Here is a 24218-nt window from a genome sequence, read left to right as displayed (position 1 = left end):
ATATTTACATACTCCAGACACACACCAGCATCCAGTGGAAAATATTTACACACTCCAGACACACACCAGCATCCAGTGGAAAATATTTACACACTCCAGACACACGCCAGCATCCACTGGAAAATATTTACACACTCCAGACACACACACCAGCATCCACTGGAAAATATTTACACACTCCAGACACACACCAGCATCCACTGGAAAATATTTACACACTCCAGACACACACCAGCATCCAGTGGAAAATATTTACACACTCCAGACACACACCAGCACCCACTGGAAAATATTTACACACACCAGCATCCAGTGGAAAATATTTACACACTCTAGACACACACCAGCACCCACTGGAAAATATTTACACACTCCAGACACACACCAGCATCCAGTGGAAAATATTTACACACTCCAGACACACACACCAGCATCCATTGGAAAATATTTACACACTCCAGACACACACCAGCATCCAGTGGAAAATATTTACACACTCCAGACACACACCAGCATCCAGTGGAAAATATTTACACACTCCAGACACACACCAGCATCCAGTGGAAAATATTTACACACTCCAGACACACACCAGCATCCAGTGGAAAATATTTACACACTCCAGACACACACCAGCATCCAGTGGAAAATATTTACATACTCCAGACACACACCAGCATCCAGTGGAAAATATTTACACACTCCAGACACACACCAGCATCCAGTGGAAAATATTTACACACTCCAGACACACACCAGCATCCAGTGGAAAATATTTACATACTCCAGACACACACCAGCATCCATTGGAAAATAGATTCATTCCCTATACACTGAACATACACTCCTGGAGAATTATTAGTCTTCAGCCACGCATGCAATCTGTAGAGGAAGAGGTTTGTGCTTTCCATCATGTACCTGTATCCCAGAAATCCACCTGTGTTTAGAAGAAGATACATACCATTCCCGTACCCATTTGGAGAATTAAAATTCCAGGATATTCATGAGCCCTAACTTGAGATGGTACACTCCCAGACACATTACACAACAGCTTTTCACTGTTACCCCACCCCACCACCTCCCGACTCGGTTAGCAGTTACCCCAGACACATTACACAGCAGCTTTTCACTGTTACCCCACCCCACCACCTCCCGACTCGGTTAGCAGTTACCCCAGACACATTACACAGCAGCTTTTCACTGTTACCCCACCCCACCACCTCCCCACTCAGTTATCAGTTCCCTACTGGGAAATATTTACACTACCTGACAGCTAAAATTCCTGCACTATGTTTTCTAACGTTCGAGTAGCGGGCCAAGACAAGTGCTGGCAGAACTTCAAACACCTTCAGAACTTTCTGGTTTAAATAAGTACAACCTTTTAAAACATTTACTGCAACAGATAGTTTGGAAGCTGCACACCTAAATACCTCTTGTTGAAGTGGAAAATCAGAGTCACATCTGAAGTTCCTGAAACATTTCTGTTGTTTATGTTTGGAATATGACAGTGTAATGTTGATTCAAATCGTAATCCTTTGAAAAGACTTTCATGTCTTCCTAAATCAGCGCCAACACCTTGTCTTGCTGGAAGTAACAAGCGTTATGGCTTTGGACCTAAGTTGGTGTCTTCCTTCCCGGGTAGTTGATTTGCATTTCAGCAAACACATTTATTTAAGCAAATTTCTCAGGGCCAGTCTTGACATGCTGCAATTCCCTTTCAAACTGGCAGCTCCTGCTAGTGATGCTGCGCATTGGGCAGGAAAAGGACAAGTCTTCTGCTTAAGATAAAGGGGGCAATGCCAGATTTCTCAGGACAGAACATCTTCTGGGTTGTGCAGACGAAGCCTTCAGTTAGGGAATTATTTCTCAAATGTTGTCTTGGATGGAGTAGGTAGTGGCTTGGGACCAAAAGGGTGTCTGTGCATAAATTTGGCGGTCAGGTATCTGGCATGCAAAGTCGGAGAATTCCTGTGCTGGAAAAGACAGGCTGAATTTTGAAGTGGAAATGATCAAGGATAATATATAATATGTGAGTACTGGAGTAGGTAGGCACGCAATTGGTTTGGCCCATTGAGGCCCGTTGCAGAGAGTTGTTAAATGTTTTGGACCTGCCTAATGATGTTTGTTCCATGCCTTCTCCACAAGTCTAGGTGGATCTGGCTCTATTTCTTCCTGCTGCTTACTCCTTCTGCCTCATTCCTTAGCAGTGTCTCCTCTGTAGTCTGTCCTTCTGAGACTGAACAAACCTTGCAGCCCATCGCACATTTTGTGGCCCTTCTCTCTGGCCTTGGGAATTATCTTTACTGTTTTCCTCTGCCATTAGAGGCCGCACATGTCACCGTGAATGACAGAGCCAAGGCCAGCGCCAATGGACGCGCCAGCTGTGACACACAATGTTTTTTTGAACTCGGTTCATTTAGCATTTGAACCAGTGTACTTATCTGAGTGATGCAGCCAGTTCCAAATGCTTTGCTGTCTCCGAGTGGGTGCAGTGATGTATCGAGTGAAGAGTGAGGCCTGGAGGCCAAGAAGCCTGGTGATGGGGCGTGGGCCCATGATTGACACCATTTCTTGCTGATATCACCGCTTAAAGTACAGAGGAAGATCACATTATGACGTGTTTCTGGTTTTTTAGTTGCTATTTTTGTACAATTTTGACCAGGGTGGACTGGACCTGCAGCCTATAGGTAATGAAGACACAGCGCTGGGTTAGGCTGAACTGCACTGGACTAAATATGCTTGGACTCCTGATAACTTCGTGGTTTAGTGTTTTATATTCTGTGTTTTTCGCTCTTTTTATGCCATCTCAATGGGTTTTGTTGTTTTGTGACTGTCTATGGGGAAGACGAATCTCAGGGTTGTATACTGCATACATACTTTGATAATAAATGTACTTTGAATCTTTGATTTTGAATCTGTGATTGCTCCCTTTCTCTGCCATGGGTAAGAACTAGCTAATTTTTATTCTTCTCCCAGTTAGCCAAGCTCAGCAAGACTTCACTTTGTTGACCCTTTCATCTCAAAACCTCATTAGAACTCCTGCAACACACACAAATTGCTGAAGGAACTCAGCAGGTCAGTTAGCATCTATGGAAAAGAGTGAACAGTTGACATCTCGGGCCAAGGCCATTCATCAGGACCTTCATCAGCAAAAGATCGCCTGTTTACTCTTTTCCATAGACGTTGCCTGACCTGCTGAGTTCCTTTAGGATTTTGTGTGTGTTGCTTGGCTTTCCTGCATCTGCAGATGTTCTCTTGTTTGTGATTAGGACTCTAGCACCTCGCCACTGATGTAGTCTCCAGCACAACAGAACAACATAGTCTCTTCCCTGATTGCTAAAGCTGAAGCCTGTCCAAGCCCCACAGATCAGAAAGTCTCAGGTTCACTGCCCAGTGTGGGCTTATCTCTGTGAGCCAGCTGCCAGTGGGCATGGTGCCAACGGCTATATCAGCAGTGTACCACACAAGTAGGGATCCATTTTCCAGCAAAGGTATTAATTAGGAGTCTGACTTATCTATGTCTGAGTCAGTGCTGTGTATCAGAGAAAGGACAAGGCTTGCACTATATTGTAAACAGATTAATGATTTTTTTTCAGAACAGCAACAATATGGAAGACCCTGTCTCCCTTCTGGGGCGAGGAGTATAATGTTCATCTGCCCAGTACCTTCCACTCCATTTCTTTTTATGTGATGGACGAGGATGCAATCAGGTAACTTTAGCAGCAATTCCCATGTGCCCAAGCTTGCAATCTCAAACCACTGTGCCTTCACTAACTATTCATCTTTACTGTTTACATTTAGCCGTGACGATGTTATTGGGAAAGTTTCGATAGCCAAGGAGGTTCTTATTGCCAACCCGAAAGGTAAGCACTTTAGATAGTCACTCTGTGGCACCCTTGAAATGTAGAAGCACTTTACACTGGCTAGTAAATATTACCCTAATCTGATTACCCTTTTTCTAGCTTCCTTTCTCTTGATATGTGCTTCAGTTTTGGTTTGTGTTCTCTTCTCTATGTGTGTGTCTTTACCCACTCCCCTCCTCCATGTGTTTGCAGGAGTGTCTCTCTCTTTCTTGTTCTCTCCCCATGTGTTTGCATTTGTATGTCCTTCTTTGTGAGCTCGGATGTCTGTGTCTCTCCTTCTCTCCTCTCTTTGGGCCTGACTGTGAATTTATGCCACTCTCATCTTCAGAGTATTTTGTGTCTTTCTGGCCCTACATCTCTCAATCTGTGTCTTTCTTTCTCTCTCCTCTCTTGCTCTCCCTTTGACTCTATCTTTCTCTCTCTCTCTCGCTCTCTCTCTCTCTATCTCTATCTATCTATCGCTCACTCATTCACATGTATGTCTCTTTTACACTCTCCTTCTCTCCATCATTTTGTGTGCCTCATTCCGTCTGTCCCATTCTCAGTGTTCTTTGTCTCTGCTTTCATCTGCCTCTGATCTTCCTTCCCTGAATTTCTGTGCATGCTCTGGTACTGACAATGTAGAAACATTTTATGGAGTTTGTATGACATTCATGAACATTACATTTGGTGGAAGTCACAGCCCATTTAGAACTACCAGGTATTAGTATTTGCTAAGCAGCAGACAGCAAAACACTCATCAGTGTGCATCAATATTCATTTACGTGGCATCGCCCCTTCAGTATTACCTTTCAAGCCTCCTTATTATTTCCCTTCTTTCCATTGTTCCTGTTTTATTGAAGTCTATTTTTCAGATTTGACTTGCAGTCCACATCTTTGTAAAGCAGCTGGGAGTTGATAAGATGCAGGTGAAGTAATAGAAAATATATTACTTTGCAAGGTTTGCTGAATTTGAATTCAGCTTTAGGAAAGAGATCAAAGTCAGCTGCACGAAGACTGTGAGGGAAATAAAAAGAACAAGATTTAGTCTCAATCTGTGGGGCTGGAAAATTGGCACCAAGACCAGCATTCTTGACTTGATAGTTGTTGTGGAAAAGCGATAGTGGTGTAATAAAGAGCATCTCAGTGAAGCTTATACAGGGAAAGGAAAGCATTCTCTGTGTTTAACTGTTCCGTGCCAGATTAAAATGCCTTTTGCTAACATTAGGAACCAGAAACATAAACAAGTAGCAGCATTAATTGCATTGTTAAGTGCTTTTTTGTGTCTGGTTGAACAAGCTGCTAGTTTCATCTCAAGATGGCAATGATGCAGTCCCAGCAACACTGAGGTATTATGCAATGCAAAACCAGTACGCAATCACGGGCATCGCAGGACAGCCGCCTGGAAATTCGATTGTGAATTGTTTATGGAATATCTGCATAACTTTCATTGTAGTTCACAAATTCAACGTGCCAGTCCTTATCCAGGGTGCACTCCTGTCCTTTTGGCCCCTAGTAGCCCCAGCAGACCTCCAGAGGGCCAGGGGACACCAATCCTCCCTCTCCTGGGACACCCGGGCAACATCAGAGAGGGGCAGGGGGTCAATTTCAGCAGAACCCTGGTGGCTTTGTGTGAATGGTCACACATGACCAGGCCCAGGAGGTTCTCCAACCTGACTAATGACTGCCCACACCAGGAAAAGAAAAATCAACCTTTTAATGCTCAAAGTAAACTTATTATCAAAGTACATAGGAGGGTTCAATAATGAAGATTTCATTCCTCCAGATTCTACAAGTGTCCACTTTCCTATCTCAGTCTCTCTAAGGAGAAATGTCCGTGCTGGCTAAATATATTCATTACCAGGTTCTGTGGCCTGGACTTTACCACTGGTTTCAGAATTCAAAATCAGGCTTATGGTCATTGGCATATGTTGTTTTACAGTGCAATACATACAAATTACTATAAATTGCAATAAGAATAATTTTTAAAAATGCAAAAAGGGAACAAAAATAGTGAAGTAGTGTTCATGGGTTCATGGACCGTGGAGAAATCTGATGGAGGGGAAGAAGCTGTTCCTAAAATATTGAGTGTGTGTCCCAGGCTCTTGTACCTCCTCTCTGATCATAGTAATAAGAGGAGGGCATATTGTGGATAGTAAGGGTCCTTCATAATGGATCACCTTTTGAAGATGTTCTTGTTGGTGGGGAGGCTAGTACCTATGTTGGTGGGGAGGCTGAGTTTAAAACCCTTTGCAGCTTTTATTGATCCTTTGTAGGCCATACCAGACAATGATGCAACCAGCCCCAATGCTCTCCATGGTAAAAATTTGCAAAAAATCTTCTGATAACATACCAGATCTCCTCATATTCCTAATCAAATATTACTGCTCATAAGCCTTCTTTGTAATTACATCAACATGGTGGGCCCAGGACAGATCTTCAGAAACGCTGACACCCAGGAACTTGAAGCTGTTCACCCTTTCCACTGCTGATACCTCAATGAGAATTGCTGCTTGTGCCTCCAAAGCAGATGATAATGCAATTAGTTAGAATGCTCTCCACAGTACATCTGTAGAAATTTGCTAGAGTCTTTGATGAAAAACCAAACCTCCACAAACTCCTAATGAAAAATAGCATCTGGTGTGCTATCTTTGTAATTGCATCAATACGTTGGGCCCGGGTTAAATCTTCAGAGATGTTAACTCCCTAGATCTTGAAACTGCTCATCCTTTCCACCTCTGACCCTTTGTTGACAACTGGTATGCATTCTCCTGATTTGCTCTTCCTGAAGTCCATAATCAATTCTTTGGTCTTTCTGACGTTGGGTACAAACTTTGTTGTTCTGACACCACTCAACGAGCTGATCCTTCTCACTCCTGTATACCTCCTTATTACCACCTGAGATTCTGCCAACAGTTGTGTCAGTGGTGAATTTAGAGATGGTGTCTGAGGTGCGCCAAGCCACACAGTCATAAGCGTAGAGAGAGTAGAGCAGTGAACTAAGGGTGCATCCTTGAGATGTGCCTGCACTGATTGTCAGCAAGGAGGAGGTGTTATTTCTGATCCGCACTGACTGTGGTCTCCCAATGAAGGAGTCAAGGATCCAGTTGCAGAGGCCCAGGTTTTAAAGCTTTTTAATTAATACAGAGTGGATGATGTTCCAGGCAGTGTGGTGGATCTGACTTCTCTCTTCCAGTTAGACCAGTGCATATTCTGTATGAAGGTTCAGGCTCTCTTTCTGAAGCCAAAGCTCTTCAAGAACCACAAGTACTTCAAGTCATTCCAGGTTCAGATTTTGCCATCCATAAGATACAAAACGGTCAATGCTAGATATCCTGGGATTACGCATGATTCTCAGGTAGAATCAGCTGCTTTCAGAGCAGCTATAGTCTTTCAGAGCAATAGTCTTTCAGAGCCAATGCCAAAGTTCCTGAATATTGGGGGATAAGGGTTCTGTCCCTCTTTAATTTTTGACTCTTGTGCATTCTTTAGTCACAGCAACTGGTTACCTTGGTAATGAAAACCATAGACACAAGGAACTTACTAGAGATATGATTAGTCTTCTCAAAGTGAGATTTTATTGAATACACCACTCCAGGAGTACCATGGTATCTTCCTCTCAGGGTCTCCAGCTTCATCATTATCTGCCATTGGTGAAGAGTGGAGCTGAGCCCTGCCCAATGATCATCAGTGAGAGATGCAGAAGATAGCACAAGGGGACAAAGAAGCAGAATCAACAGAGACACCAGCATGTCAGTGAGAGCAGAAGGATGCTCTGTCTGGATTTGCTGTGTACCCCACATTTTCTCATAACATCTTTCCATTGACCACCATTCTGCACAAATGACTGAAGAAGACAGCTAAAACAGTGTGAGGTCATCTTGTCTAAGGTGGGGCCACTGTTAGTATACTCAGAATTACCATGAGCGGAATCCAGTAACATTAAATATAAAAAGAATCTGCTGAAGTTTTTCTTAGTCTCAAGATTGACTCTCCTCTTCGTTTTCCTCTGTGACTGCTTAAAGTAGATTCAGCAAGATTCTTATCAACTTGGGCTCATCACACCTCATAGAACAGAGAAACAGGTCCTTCTCCCCACTGTACCTTTGATGACCATAAGCTACTTATCTTCATCCTGCCCACATCAATCCTCCTGGTGAACTCTTCAAAAAACTCTTAATAGATTTGTGAGATGCCATTTCCCATGCACAGAGCCATGCAGACTATCTGTAATCAGTCCTAGCCTTTCCAAATGCAAGTGGATCCTATCTTTCAGTAACTTCATCACAAATAATGTTACAATGCTGGCTTGTCATTCCATGGTTGTCGCTGTAGCCTTTCTTAAGTAGTCTTCCAATACCTAGCCATGGCTTGATATAGAACATAGAACCATAGAACATTACAGCGCAGGAACAGGCCTTCTGGCCCTTCTTGTCTGTGCCAAACCATTTTTCTGCCTAGTCCCACTGACCTGCACCCGGCCCATATCCCTCCAAACCCCTCTCATCTATATATCTGTCCAAGTTTTTCTTAAATGTTAAAAGTGATAGTTACATATGGTTATATATCGACCATAAGTATCGCTGTTCTTCTCTGGCTTCCTACAATGTCCTGTACACTTGTTAATACCTTGGGGATTTGTCCAACTCCATATGCTTTAAGAGTGCCAGCAGTTCTTTTGTAATGTGGATATGTTCCAAGACATCACTATTTTCTTCCTTGAATTTGCTAGTTTCCGTGATATTCTTCACAGTAAATAAAGCCTCACCCATTTGTGTATCATTTTTGCAGAGTTGCACAGTTGTTCTTATATTCTATGCCTTGCTATCGAGGTGAGTATCCCACATGCTTTCTTAACCACCTTATTGACCTGTACAGTGACCTTCAAGGATCCTTGGACAAATGATTGACGGAGCCATAAGGAATATCGAGGAACAGATGGGCCTGATGCTTGTAAATTGTGGCTGTGGACTCACTTTCGGGAACTCTGCTGCTCATGTTCTGTGTAATATTTGTTTACTTTTTTATTGTTTGCACAATTTGTTCTTTTTTCACACATTTCTAGTGTGAGGGCATTTGTGGATTCTTTTGTGTTTGTTTCGTTTTGTGGTTGCCTGCAATAAGACGAATCCCAAGGTTGTATACGGTATCCATACTTTGATAATAAATGTACTTGAAACTTCATGGCAAACAAATCCTTTCATTAAATATCTTCGTATGTTTCAACAAACTGTGATATTTTTGGTTGCATGTGGCTTGATGGACTGTGGCCAGGGTCAATTTCCCAAAGTAAATTGGTAGCCAGAAAGATGACTTAATTTTCTGTGAATAGAATCAGGGTAACATGGCATAGAGACAGGCACTTTGGCCCAACTTGTGCATGCCAGCCAAGATGCCCAACTATGTTCATATATATATATCTATATAAAGGGGTGTGTGTGTGTGTGTGTGTGTGTGTGTGTGTGTGTGTGTGTGTGTGTGTGTGTGTGTGTGTGTGTGTGTGTGTGTGTGTGTGTGTGTGTGTGTGTGTGTGTGTGTGTGTGCTTTTTCAAATTGTTTTTGTTGCACCTGCTTCAACCACTTTCCATGGACACATAAAGAAGTTGACCCTTGTGCTCCTTTTAAATCTTTCCCCTCGCTCTTCAACTCTATTCCCTCTAGTTTTTGATTCCATTTTCCCTGGATAAAGACTGCGTGTAATCAACACTCAGTGTCATTTTATTAGATACATGTGTACACCTGCTCGTAACGTAAATATCTTATCGGCCAATCATGTGGCAGAAGCTCAAAAGCATGTAGATATGGTCAAGAAGTTCAGTTGCTTTTCCAGACCAAACATCAGAATGAGGAAGGAATGTAACCTAAGTGACTTTGACTCCGGAATGTTTGTGTATTCCAGAAACTGCTGATCTCCTGGGATTTTTATACACCACAGTCTGTACAGTTCACAGGGAATGGTACAAAAAACAAAAAAAAAATCCAGTGAATGGCAGTGAAAATGTGCCTTGTTGATGGGAGAGGGGAGAGCAGAGTGGCCAGACCGGCTCAAGTTGACAGGAGGGTGGAAGTAACTCAAATCGCCTCATGTAACAACAGTGGTCTGCAGAAGAGCATCTCTGAATGCACGACACGTTGAACCTTGAAGTGAGTGGGCTACAGAAGCGGAAGACTGCACTGGGTTCCACTTCTATGGCTAAAGATGACACAAATATCTGTGCAAGGGCCTTCCCAATTACTCCCCTTGTTCCTCACGACAACCACGGATGTACTTTTGCCTATCTTGAAGGTTCATCCACCTTAGTGTGCTTTAATGCTGCATTGAAGTACAATGGACAAGTAGTGATTCTTTTGGTTCCAGACAGCTTGCTCTGGATGCCTGCATGAGATGAGTTACTTTCAGAGCTTAGGCTGCGAAATATATTACAATAGTGGCCTTTCTTCTCAGAAGTGCAATTTGCATGTATGGACCTGAGATTCAGGCACAAGAGTCATGTGTTCCAAGTCATATGAGGAAAAATGTTTTTAAAAAAAACTCAAGTACTAGAAATCTAAAGTAAAAATAGCAAGTATTGGAAATGCTTGGCAGGTCTGGCTAATTCTGTTGGAGAAGGAGCGACAAAAGGAGTGTGATTAGCTGCAGAGATATTTGGCAAGGACTGATGTCTCTGATTGGGTAAAAGTGGAATAAACATACAGTCAAGGTTATCTGGTCAGTGAGTTAATGGAGTTGTGAAATGGAAACCTGAAAATCAGACCTGGCGATTTAGGCAGCATACCCTCTCCTCAGAGAATAAAAGCAGATATACAGGCTGAGTCAATTCTACAGATGGATACAGACTGAAAATCAGGTTACCTGAAATTGTAGAATTGAGATATTGAGTCCAGAAGGCAGCAACGTGCCCATATGGAGGATGAGGTAGTGTTCCTCAGCCTTACATTGAGCCTCATTATAACAGTAGTTTAATGCCACACAGAGTGGGATTGGAACAGGGAAAGTTGCAGACATGGTCACCACTGCAGAGTGTACATGCTGGTCACCCAGTTTGCCTTTGGTTTCTCCAGCATAGGGAAGATACATTGTGACCAGATGCAGAGTCTTGACATGAAACGTCAACGATACCTTTCCATCCCCATATGCTGTTCAGCCCCCGGGTTCCTCCAGTGGGTTTTTGTTCAAAGGCAGAACGTAGAATGTAAGATATTTTGTAATTGCTGCTCGTTCTCAGATTTTAATATCCTGCATTCTATCTTCTTAATAGTGGGGGCAGTTTGTGTGATAAATTAATTGCAAAACAGCTTGCCTAATCTTGCCTGGTGTAAGTTTATCTCTTGCTTCGGTGTAGGTTGTCAGTAAGACTATTTTTCTCTTGAGGTGTAACTCTACGCATCAAGAACTTTGAAATAGCACTAGAGTAACTGGAACAATAACATTGACTTTAACATTACAGGATGCATGTTATATGTTTTGGCTCAAAATAATGCATTGTTTTGTCTGAGTAAAGCAACTGACAGATACAGAAATGACAAATCTCTGCTGCTAGCTTTTTATCTTTGACAGTGAGGAAGCATCTGTTTAGGACCCTTCAACAGAACTGAGAAAGAGAGAAATAAGTTAGTTTTGTAAGCAGAGAAGATGGGAAAGAAGTGTGGGTGGAACTAAGGAAATTACATAAACACAAGAAACTCTGCAGATGCTGGAAATACAGAGCTATACACACAAAATACTGGAGGAACTCAACAGGTCAAGCAGCATCTATGGAAATGAATAAACTGTCAAAGGTTTGGTTGAAGTAAGAAGTTGGGAGATGATAGGTGGAAAATGTTATGTTTTGTATCTCCAAAACATAAAACTAATTGGAAGAAAAACAAAGGAGCCTGAAATACGAATCTTGGTTTTGCTTTACTTTAGGCGAGATGCGCACATATGACATGGTGGCATGATGACGTATGCCATTCATGTACTTTTACATATAACCAGTAATGAGGTATGTAAACAACAAAGAATGCTTAATCAAACAATATATTTACAATATTGCTCAAATATTACTGGAGTATTAAATACATAACACTGCTATAAACTCCAACCCAATTCAGAACGCATCTAACTGGTATATAGACACAGTATACTATATAACACAACTACTATCTGGATATCCATTGTTATTGTTCCCCTCCGTGCCTTACTGGGTGGCAACATTGCTGTTTCTTTAGCATTTGTTGTTTTTTACGAGCCTGAGTTGCTAGTTTAATGCTCAACCCAGCATGGATGGAAAGCATTCAAGGAGCTGGCCAAATTAGAAATCGGGATCACTCACCTCAAAGTCCAGCCTGGATGCCACTACACCACTGGCTATGGACATCCATAGCATAGTCATTTTTAACTTATCCAATTCAGGATTAAAGATTAAGTCGCTGTGGAGCATTTTTTACTCTTATGGGATAACGTCTTTTCTGACAGGGGGCTCACTCTGCTTGGCGGGTGAGATTTGTGGCTGTGAAGCAATCTCAGCTTGTGGGATCGCCTCCGTGGTGGTCGCAGGAGTTGATTGCGGGACTCCAGGAAGTGGTGAAGTGGTTTTGACAGCTCTGCAATCCTTTCTTCTAGGCGAGTTGGCATCCCAAACAGAGCTTGGCAAGCTGCTCGATCTGCTAAAGAGTTCCAGGCCATCAGACAAAGCTTTGAGCTAATCCTTTCATTTTGACCATGACTAGATGACTGGCATGTAGCTCCTCTGACACTTTAGCTCTCAGCTTGGATGGTACAACCACTCTCAATCCCCACATAAGGCAACCTCTGTCAAGGGCAAATTCATCCCAGCGCTAGTAAAAATGGTGGAACTGGAGTTTCTGCTGCGCATTCCAGCTATTATAGGTGGCCATGCAGAACTGAGACAATGTAGGGTCTTTGGATCAACTCTGCTAGAAAAGGGAGATTTTTAATTCACATTAGGGAGAATATGTCAAGTGGAGTGTCCTCTTTTGTAAATTTTTGGGCTATTTCCTTTTCCAAGGGTAGACGGGACAATCCATCAACATTTCAATGATTTGTTGTCCTCTTGAATATGATATTGTAATTGTGTCCTCCAAGAAACTGAGCCCAGATTGCATTCATGCTGCTGTTGTTCATGGAACACCCTTCTGTGGATTGAAAATGGACACTAGTCATTGATGATCAATAGTGAGAGTAAACTCTCTCCCATAGAAGTACCAGTTGAGATGTTTTACATCTCAAGTGAGACTCAAGGCCTCTCTGTGCATAATTTTTCTCTGCAGCAGTAAGGGACTGTGTTGCAAGGCAATGGGGTGTTCACTCCCATCACTCATAACATGTGACATGACTAACTATGCCACAAGGCGAGACATCACTCGCAAGCTTCAGTTGATGATGGGGAACATAATGTGTGAGTGCAGTGTCTGACGTCATCATTTCCTTTACCATTTGGAAAGTCACTTCACACTGCTTTGTCCATTACTATTTTTCCCAATCTGTAGTAATAAGCTCACAGGTGGAGCACTGTTGGCAGGTTTAGCAGGAATCTGCTATTGTATTTGACAAATCTTGAAAAGGACCGTAACTCTGACACATCCTTTGGCCTTGGGGCATCTAACACTGCTTGAACTTCACAGGGCACTTGTGTATTCCTTCTGCATCAATAGTGATGCTTGATCTAAAGCATTTGCAGACATATCTTCTAATCTTTTTCTCTTCCCTGTGCAGGCCATGTATTTTTATCTGCCTGGCGTGTTCTTTATATGTGTTCTACTTTGTTGCATTTTCTGCAGGTTTCACCTTTAATTCTGCATTGGTCTGGTGAATGTGAACCCCTGCCACTATAGTAACACAATTTGGTCAGCCTTGCCAGTTTCTGTTTAGATGTTGCAATTTTGTTTGTGCTCACTTTCGTTCCTGACTGCAATTCAATTGCGTCTCTCTCTGCTGTTTCCATTGATACATCTATTTGAACTGCTACTTTGAATGTAAGTGGGAATTCACTTAGGAGCCATTTTGAATGCTTTCTTGTAGGATTGCAAAAACTAAATGATCTGTCAGTGTATTATTAAGCTCATTGTCGAGCTGACAATGCTCAGACAATGTCTGCAATTTAGCCACTTCTGCTGAAATGGATTCCCCTTCCTTTTGATTCCACTTATGAAACCTAAAGTGTTTTGAAATTAACAATGGTCTCAGTTCTGAATGTTCCTGTGTTACTTTCATGATATCAGCAAAGCCCATTTTTGTTGGTTTGGTTGGAACTGTCATGATGTGTGCTAGCAATGAAGGAACCCAATTACAGAGGGAAGACATACTCCCATGTTACTGTATTTGTCAAATCTGATGGTGACCAGAGTTTATTCATAAGAAATTCAACGAAACATCGGTGGCTTGGCCAAGTGACACTGTGTGATGTAACATTCTCAAAACTAGGACCCCGCGCTAAGCACTAATTGCTTGTCCACTTAAGTAATACCAGATTGCAGAATCCCTGAGCCAGTCAAAGTAAATTGAACCAGATTAAACAGAAAGAACCAGAGATTAACAATACCCATTAAACAACAATTAACCTATTCAATTGCTGTAAAATCCTCAGAGCCCAACTCTCTCTGGCTCCCCACACAGGGCAGAAGAGTTTGTTATAGAGCAGCCAAACTTCTAAGCAAATCCTTTTAAACTCGATGCATTCAGCAAAAATGGCACTTACTTTTCATTGGTTATTCTATTTGCTTTAAAATATTGCTCCGTTTGCTCAGTATACAATATCCAGTTATCTCTTGTGCAATCAAAAGTGCACATCTTTCCAATGTAGCCTGCTATTTCTGCTTTTTTTAAATTCATGATTATTATCACCTGATACTCACTGTTCATGATCCTGTGAATTTGTCCATTTTATGACTTTCTTTAACTGGAAGAAGCACATGCTGTATTGCTTTTTTAAAAAACTTGGACATCTTGCTGCACTTTAACAAGTAGGTAGGCAGTTTGGGTTTGTTGAAAATTTCCTTGTCACTACTGTTATATTGTGTAACTCTAAAATATCAAACTAATTGGAAGAAAAACAAGAAATCCATGTCTTAGTCTCGTTTTACTTTGTGATGTAATGGTGTATGCCATTTAGGTACTTTTACATATAACCCATTACAAATGAGGTAAACAACAATGAATGTTTAATTAATGTTTTTGGAATATTAATCAAATATTACTGAAATATTAAAGGCACAACAGAATAGGCAAAGGGCTGGAGAAGAAGGTATCTGATTGGAGAGGAGAGCAGACTATGGGAGAAAGGAAAGGAGGAGGGGCACCATGGGGAAGTAATAGGAAGATGAAGAGAAGAGGTAAGAGGCCAGAATGTGGAATGAAGAAGAAGGAAAGGTGAGGGGGAAAAGTTACTGGAAGTTGGAGAAATCGATGTTCATGCCATCAGGTTGGAGGCTGCCTAGGTAGAATTTGAGCTGTTGCTCTTTCAGCCTGAGAGTAGCCCCATCATGGCATGAGAGGAAACCATGGACCAACATGTCGGAACATTAATGGGAATTGGATAACCCTCTCCCACCCACCTGGCTTTACTTATCACCTTCAAGCTTGTCCTCCTTCCCCACCCCTTCCTTCTTATTCAGGAATCTTTCCCCCTCCTTTCCCATCCTGATGAAGGGTCTCGCCCCAAAATGTCGACTGTTTATTCATTTCCATAGATGCTGCCTGGCCTGCTGAGTTCCTCCAGCATTTTGTGTATGTTCCTAAAGAAATTTCCCTACGTGAGACTGGATGAACTGTAATAATGGTTAAGGATCAGTTAAAATTAGATTAAGATTCTTTGTCATGTAAGATTGTGGCAAATGTAGTTTTCAGTCTGCCTATCTAGACCACCTGATTCAGCCTATTATAGTGGGCAACAAAATTTTTTGAAGGTGTTGTTTCCTCAGATTTTTTTTTGTTTATGATAGACCACTTGGAGCTGAACGCAAATATAATTTCAGACTACTTGTATCATGTAGGGTTTTGGAAACAAGAAATTAACTTTTATTGAATATAATGAGTTTAATCAGATAATGGTGCAGATGATTTGCAATAGTTCAACTGCGCTAAAAAATATTTTGTTGATGATTTTCATTTGTACTCAGTGTCTGCGGCTTCTCACTTAAGTGTCCAACAATAATCAGCCAGCGTTGATGAATTCCAGTTGTCCTGATACCATTTCTCCATGACCACAATGTCCTGGTGAAACCTTTCACCGTGCTCGTCACTGACAGCACCAAGATTTGCAGGAAAGAAGTCGAAATGGAAATGGCAGAAAATGGATCTTTAGTGACATGTTGCACGTTGTGGTTTTGTATGCTTGAAACATGTTGTCAAACAGCTGCACGTAGATTGGTGCTCTGTAGTTGCCAAGAAAATTTTCAACAACATCCTTGAACGCCTTCCACGTGATTTTCTCTGGTCCCACTAGAAGTTCTTTGAATTCCCTGTCATTCGTGACCTGTTTGATTTGTGGATCAACAAAAATGCCTTCCTTAATCTTGGCATCAGTTATTCTGACTTGAATTATGAATTGGAATAACAAATATAGGTTGTTTTTAAAAATATGGTGTGTGATAATGAAATTTCGTGGCGATTTTCATGATCAATGGCCCAAAATCCCTAAGATTCCCAAAAAATATTCAGGAAACAGAATCTTATCAAACAAAACAAAATCTTAGGTGTTCATTCCAAGCACCTCTTTTGCCCCAATTTTTAAAGGTCCTTTGTCAAAATGTACTTCCAAATATTTGGTCTGTCAAGCAACTGATTTGGAAAAGGATACTTGATTTCAAGGGGAACACCATATCTGTAGGTTCCCCTCATAGTCACACACCACTTGGAAATGTGTTGCCCTTCTTTCTCATCACTGGGTCTAAATTTTGGAACACCTCTCCCAACAACACTATCAGAATGTACTCACCAGAAAGACTGTATGGTTCACAGAGGCAGTTTACCATAATTGTCTCCAGGGCAGTCAGGAGCAAGCAATAAAATGAAGCCGTCATCAGTAAAAAACATATCCTAAAACATGAGTAAGTAAAAACAAACTCCACTTCCTCACGTTGAATAGAGACCCAAATGGGAAACATCATGATGGATTTAGCCAGTGGACTGCGTGAGCTAAAATAAGAGGTATTGAGGAAGGCCCCACTGGAGAAACTGATTCATCCTACATAACAGGAAGACCTTAATCGCTTTCCATTATGCCACCAGCCTTGCCAAAAAAACATGAACTCTTTGACAAGGTGATAGACCAGAATAAAGTCTGGCCAACTTGGCGGAACAAATAGTCAAAAGTTCTCTCTTCTTTCCCTCAGATAATCATAGTTAGCACGCACCTCAAAATTCAGTTGATCAAGCTTTTTAATAGCCTTGTGAAATTTCATTATTTTTAAGAGAAAGATGATAGGAGAAAAATCTCCTGTAAGTCTAACTTTTTGGACAAGAAAATTCTCCAACCTCAGAAGTTGTTGAGATCCTCTGAGTATTCCCATACCCTCACTCAAGTGGCACTCAGCCATTGTTGCTGTAACTCCGGTTCTTAGTTAAATCTGGCAACCTTATCCTAGCTGTAGGCTATTGGAAGCCATGAATCTGGATCTAAGTATTTTATTGGACCAGGTATTGAGTTTGGCAGTGAAAACATCACTTGCCTCATGGATATATTTCAATCCCAACAATTACATTATAAAAATTAGTTGCACAAGGAAATGCTATATGTAATTTAACTCCTGTCTTTCATATAGATATAGAGCGGAATAGGCCCTTCTGGCCCTTTGAGCCCTGCCGTCCAGCAAACCACCGATTTAACCCTAGCCTAATTAGGGGACAATTTACAATGACCAGTTAACTTACTAACCTGCATGCCTTTGGACTGTGGGAGGAAATTGGAGGACCCGGAGGGAACCCGGGTACTTACAGGAAGAACACACAAACTTCTTACAAGCAGCGACGTGGTGAACCCGTGTCACCTGTACTGTAAGATGTTGTTCTAAATTTTACGCTACCATGCCGTCCCATGTGATACTTTTCTTGCATCACATTTTTGATGCAAACCCAAGCAGGAAGGACAATATGTAACATCCTCAATAGGCATGTCATGAAAGAACTTAAAATATGTATTTTTTGGCTCTTGTTGCATCCGTACTGAAGGTTCATATTTACTCTCACCAGCAAATTGATTCAGAAATAAGCAATGCCAGTGTGGAATCCCATGGGCTGTTTGTGTTGTAGTTGATGGTTCTGAAGTTTTGTTCTCAGTTGTAGTTGTTGGTTTTGACTATGTTCCCAACAGACCGAGTTGCTGTCCCCTTCTGGACTATTCTTGACTCACACCACTCACTGTCCAACTCGAATGCTTTGAATTTGTAGCATTATGTTCTTCTGTGCTGAGGAATTCAATTCAATGACATATCACTTGCAAGTTTTGAAAGTTGTGATTTTCCTTCTGACTCTGATGATCTAACACCTAAAAGAGAGGATTGCAGGCAGGCACATTTACTGCAATACCACGCCTGCCTGGACCTTACTCCTGGGGTTGATTTGGGTCACTCACCAGGAGCAGGTCATCATAACAGTGGTGATTATTGCTTCAGCGGAAGTTAAAGCGGGCCTGTTCAAGGCAGGTGCCAGTCCTGTAGCATAGGGGACTTGTCTTAAGTCAAGTTTATTGTCATATGCACAAATACATGTATGCACAGGTGCAATGGAAAACTTAGCTGCAACAGCATCTCGGACACATTGTTTAGAGACACAACCCTTACGAGAATAACCTAAATGAAACATAAATTGTTTACAAATATGCACGAGGGAACAAAAAGAAAACAAAGTCCATTGCAGTGCAAAATGGTCATAGTGTTGCAGTACAGAGTTATTGATTAGGGTTGTGCTCATTGGTTCAATAAGCAAATGTCTGAAGGGAAGTAGCTGTTCTTGAACCTGGTGGTGTTGGACTTCAGGCTTCTGTACCTCCTCCCTGGAATCAGCTCATTAAGTGATGTATTTAGAGCTTATTAAGAGCTCTCTTGCTGAGGTCCACCACATTACAGACCCACACCCTCTCTTTTGCCACTCCTCATGACTCCACTCTCTTTCCTCCTGACCAAATTCCACTGAAACCTTCCCCCAAACCCCAATGATTGAGCTGACACCAGACCTCACCCTGAACCGTGCACTGATCACCGGCAGCCTGTTCTCGCCTGGATTTTTGCTTTGACTCCCTACCAGCCTCGACAGCTGATTATAACTTCCCTATGTAGACCTTGCATTGGTGAAATGTGAAGGAAAGGCAGAGGTGGTGGGGGGAGTCTTTGTGTGCAAGGTATTTACAGAGACCTTGGTCAGTACCTGCTATGGAATTCCTCAGTCGTGGGCATTCAAACATTCATTAGTTTATCCCCTTTGCCCCAGTATAACCTACTTTTATCATGTCATAGAGTTTTGCAGCACAGAAGTAGGCCCTTCGGCTAACTTGCCCACGCTAACCAAGTTGTCTGCTTGACTTCGTCCCATTTCCTTCATGTTTAGCCCAAATCCTTTTAAACTTTTCCTGGCCATCTATTTGTCTAGATATTTTTTAAACATTGTAATTGTTATTTGTCTCCGTCATTTCCTCTGGCAACTCACTTCATTTGACTCACCTCCCTCTATGTGAAAAAATTGCCCTTCAGCTAACTTTTAAGCTTTCTACTGCACTTACGGACCCTCGTCCTGTTGATAGTGTTCCTAGCCTTTGTCAGATTGCATTCCCTCCGAACAAATTCATTCTGCACTGTAAGAATTGAATCTCAAAATCCTCATCTTCTTCGTGACTGCTTCATATTTTGACCCGTTCAAAACTGGATTATTGTTCATGGCTCAGTGAGTCACGTTGTTATCTCTGATCAGTGCATTGTGGAATCAAGCTCACCAGAGACTTTAGAATTACACTTCAGGGCCACGCTCGGTAAAACAGATTTTTTTGTGAAGGCGTTATGACTTCTCCCTCCTTTCAATGTGATGAAAAGTAAAGAAATGCCCTGGTTAACTTTTATCTCTGAAAAATTATTAATAAGGCAAATTAACCAGCATTGCTGATAATTTCCTGATACCAATGTAATTAAGAGGAAGTGTTATCACTCGTGCGAAAGGTAAGAAATGGAGCAATGGGATATTCTGGTTTATGGGAGAATGACATAATGGCCAGTCTCGATCACATTCAGTTTACCAGGGAAGCTCTGATGACCAGGTAGGTGTTTCCCTTTTAAGAAAACCTGACTCTGAAGATCTGGAGGGGATGATGACTCCTAGGGATTCTCTTCTCCATATCATCCTGAGGGTATTAATATAAATTCTAAGCAGTAGGGGTCCCAGAACTGATTCCTTTTAGGCTCCACGGTCTCCAACATCTAAAGCTGAAGCTCAGTTATTTAGCTGCTCTGTCTGCTTTTCGTTCTTGCCACTTCAAACTCAATCCACAAGGCACAAGACTTGTGTTAGACATCAGGCAGGAGGTATAGAAGCTGGAAGACCTACAACACTGGGTTCAAGAACAGCTACTTCCCTTCAACCATTCCTTTCTTGAACTAACTTCACAACTCTATTCACTATCTCAGCACAGCAACACTGTGACCATTTTGTACTGCAATGAACTTTTATTTTTCTTTTGTTCTCTCTTGTAAATCTGTGTATAATTTGTGTTTCATTTATCTTATTTCTGTGAGGGTTGTGTCTCTAATACAATATATCTGAGACGCTCCACCTAAGTTTTTCATTGCGCCTGTGCATATAATCATATAACAATTACAGCACGGAAACAGGCCATCTCAGCCCTTCTAGCCTGTGCCAAACACTTACTCTCACCTAGTCCCACCGACCCGCAATCAGCCCATAATCCTCCGTTCCTTTCCTGTCCATATACCTATCCAATTTTACTTTAAATGACAATACTGAACCTACCTCTACCACTTCTACTGGAAGCTCGTTCCACACAGCTACCACTCTCTGAGTAAAGAAATTCCTCTTCGTGTTATCCCTAAACTTTTGCCCCCTAACTCTCAACTCATGTCCTCTTATTTGATTCTCCCCTACTCTCAATGGAAAAAGCCTATCCACGTCAACTCCATCTATCCCCCTCATAATTTTAAATACCTCTATCAAGTCCCCCCTCAACCTTCTATGCTCCAAAGAATAAAGACCTAACTTGTTCAACCTTTCTCTGTAACTTAGGTGCTGAAACCCAGGTAACATTCTAGTAAATCTTCTCTGTACTCTCTCTCTATTTTGTTGACATCTTTCCTATAATTCGGTGACCAGAACTGTACATAATACTCCAAATTTGGCCTCACCAATGCCTTGTACAATTTTAACATTACATCCCAACTCCTATACTCAATGCTATGATTTATAAAGGCCAACATACCAAAAACTTTCTTCACCACCCTATCCACATGAGATTCCACCTTCAGGGAACTATGCACCATTATTCCTAGATCACTCTGTTCTACTGCATTCCTCAATGCCCTACCATTTACCATGTAATACATGCATTTGTATCTTCCCAAGGATGGAGATTACATTCCCCAGCACTTGTCATTTATTCATTTGCTTAGTCACACTCCTGACTACAGTTTGACCTCCTTTCATCAGACCCTACAGCTTCCAAGTAATTAATTGCAGAACGTACATGAAGAACAGAAAGATGACTCAAGTGAGAGTAGAAATGACCACAGATAAAATGTGACTTGAGTTGGAGTAGGTAGTGGAGTTCCTTTATAAATATTTTGCTTCAGTATTTACCAGTGAGAGGGAGCTGGACAAATGTGAAGTTGGCTTAGAACAGGCTAATGCACTGGAACATGTTCTGGTTTAAGAGGGCGCTACCAAAGACGTGTGACAGCTTACTGGTAGTTCGAAAGCAAAGGAGTTCAATTAAAAGCATTACTAATAACACTTTTTTTGAGGTGAATTGTGGTGAACTATCAGTGCAGGCAATGAAGAGGCGAGTGAAGGCAAAGAAAATTTGTGAGATGTGCTCTGCTGGTGTGCTCTAAATTGATGCACTTGGAGTTGGAGCCACACTGGTTGGAGTGGACGATTTGGAGGGGAGAAGGCGGGACAGGGGAGTTCCGATGCCTATCCGACACTAAACGGGGTGCGAGGGCGGATCGCTATAAGTGCCGAGCTGATTTGGAAAGGTTGAAAACAGCTTCTTTGCAGTGAAATCTAGACCCGGAGTGATTTGCCACGACGGGGCCCAGGTCCTAGTGTGAGTTGAGATCCGCTGTTTGGACAATTTAAACGCTGGCCCAGATAGACTGAGAGCTCCTCGCTCCAAGATGCTAAGGCTGTGAGACTTCCTCCAGCTGCTGTGCTTTATGACTACAAACTCCGCGGCAACTTTCCCCACTAATATGATGAACTGAATACCGAGGCTTTGGGCCTACTCCAGACTGCTCCGGGGATTTGGGTCTAACAGCTCAATTTGGTTTGGAATGCTGTTGTTGTTGCTCACTTCTATTCTTGGCATGATTTGTTTTTTTTTCCTCCCTCTCTTTCTCTGTGCACATTGGGGGTTGGTTGTTATTTTTAAAAATTGGATTCTTTCAGGTTCCTTGCTTTGCGGCTGCCTGAAAGCAAACAAATCTCAAGGTTATATAATTTATACATTCTTTGATAATAAATGTATTTTGAATGTTGGGTTTAAGAAAGAGAATGTGCTGGAACTTTTGAAAAGTCTCCGGAGTCAGACAGTATATACCTCAAGTTACTATGGGAAAGGATGGAAGTGATTGCTGTACCTTTAGCAATGATCTTTGCATCCTGCCGAAGGGCTTTGGCCTGAAACATCGACTGCAATATTTTCTATAGATGCTGCCTGGCCTGCTGAGTCCCGCCAGCATTTTGTGTGTGTTGCTCGGATCTCCAGTATCTGCAGATTTTCTCTTGTTTGTGATCTTTGCATCTTGACTGGCCACAGGAATAGTATCAGAATGCTGGAGGTTGCAGATGTTATTCATTTGTTGAAGAGAGTTAGTAGAGATAATCGAATTATAGACCAGTGGGTCTTACATCAGTGGTGGACACACTATTGGAGAGGATTCTTAGAAGATTTGGAGTAACATCATCTGATTAGAGATAGTCAGCAGCCTTTCTGAGGGGCAGGCCATTCCTCACAAACCTGATTCACTTTTTTGAGGAAGTAACAAAACAAATTAATGAAGGAAGAGTGGTGGATATGGTGTATATGGATTTTAATAAGGCATTTAACAAGGTTCCGAATGGAAGGCTCATCCAGAAGTTCTGGAGGCATGGGATCCATGGAAATTTTGTTGTGTAGATTCAGAATCGGTTTGCCCACAGAAGGCAGGGAGTGGTAGTAGATGGAGCATATTCTGCCTGGAGGTCCATGACTAGAGGAGTTCCAGAGGAAGCGGGTCCGCAATGCCTGCTATTTGTGACTTCTATAAATGACCTGGATGTGGAAATGGAAGGATGCATATTTCATGGAGGTTGCAGGTAGTGTAGAAGGTCGTAGGTCAAAAGGATGCCGAGCTGGGCTGAGAAGTGGCAGTTGGAGTTCGATCCAGAGAAATGCGAAGTGATACACGTTGGAAGGTCAAAGTTGAAGGAAGAGTACAAAGGTTAATTGCAGGATCCTTAGCTGAATGGAAGAACAGAGGGATCTTGGGGTCCACGTCTGTAAATCCCTCAAAGTTGCTGTGCAAGTTAAGAAGGCATTTGATGTGTTAGGGGAAATCACTAAGTAATGTTGCAGTTCTATAAAACTCTGGTTAGACCACACTTGGAATATTGTGTTCAGTTCTGGCCATCTCATTATAGGAAGAACGTGAAAGCTTTAGAGAGAATGCAGAAGAGATTTACCAGGATGCTGTCTAGATTAGAGAAGATGTCTTATGAAGGAAGATTGAGTGAGCTAGGGTTTATCACTTCAGAGCAAAGGAAGATGAGAGGAGACTTGATAAAGGGTTTAAGATAATAAGAGGGAATAGATATAATGGACAGCCAGCGCCTTTTCCCAGGATGCCAATGGTCAAAATGGGTGGACAGACGTCTAACCTGATTGATTGAAAGTAGAGGAGATTACATACAGTATGTGGTGCAATAATTCTAAGGTCATATTGTGGTCAAAGTGTGAGGACAGGTTTCCTACTTATAGCTCAGTAAATATTTTAATGTCAGCGTTTAATTAACAGTAAAGACTAATGATACTTTTTCAGTGACATTCCAATGATAGGACACTTGTTGTCAACAAGAGATAGGCCTGTACAGTGGTAAGACTCTTGCGTCTGAGTCAGGAGACTGTGAGATCAGGTCGGCTGACATTTAACTGACAGTGCACTCTGATACAGAGAGGATGC

General features: G+C 41.9%; 1 protein-coding gene across 1 annotated transcript in view; it reads left to right on the top strand.

Annotated features, from left to right (window-relative positions):
• The window catches only part of rasa4 (RAS p21 protein activator 4), a 264778-nt gene that overhangs the window by 36856 nt on the left and 203704 nt on the right, over window positions 1-24218 (top strand). Inside the window, exons 3-4 of the mRNA XM_073053736.1 lie at window positions 3597-3710; window positions 3802-3863. Of these exons, the coding sequence (XP_072909837.1) occupies window positions 3597-3710; window positions 3802-3863 (176 nt within the window). The remainder of the gene's footprint in view (window positions 1-3596; window positions 3711-3801; window positions 3864-24218) is intronic.

The sequence above is a fragment of the Hemitrygon akajei genome, chromosome 8, assembly GCF_048418815.1.
Source record: "Hemitrygon akajei chromosome 8, sHemAka1.3, whole genome shotgun sequence".
In the NCBI taxonomy this organism is placed as follows: Eukaryota; Metazoa; Chordata; class Chondrichthyes; order Myliobatiformes; family Dasyatidae; genus Hemitrygon; species Hemitrygon akajei.
This window is presented reverse-complemented; position numbering and strand designations above follow the sequence as displayed.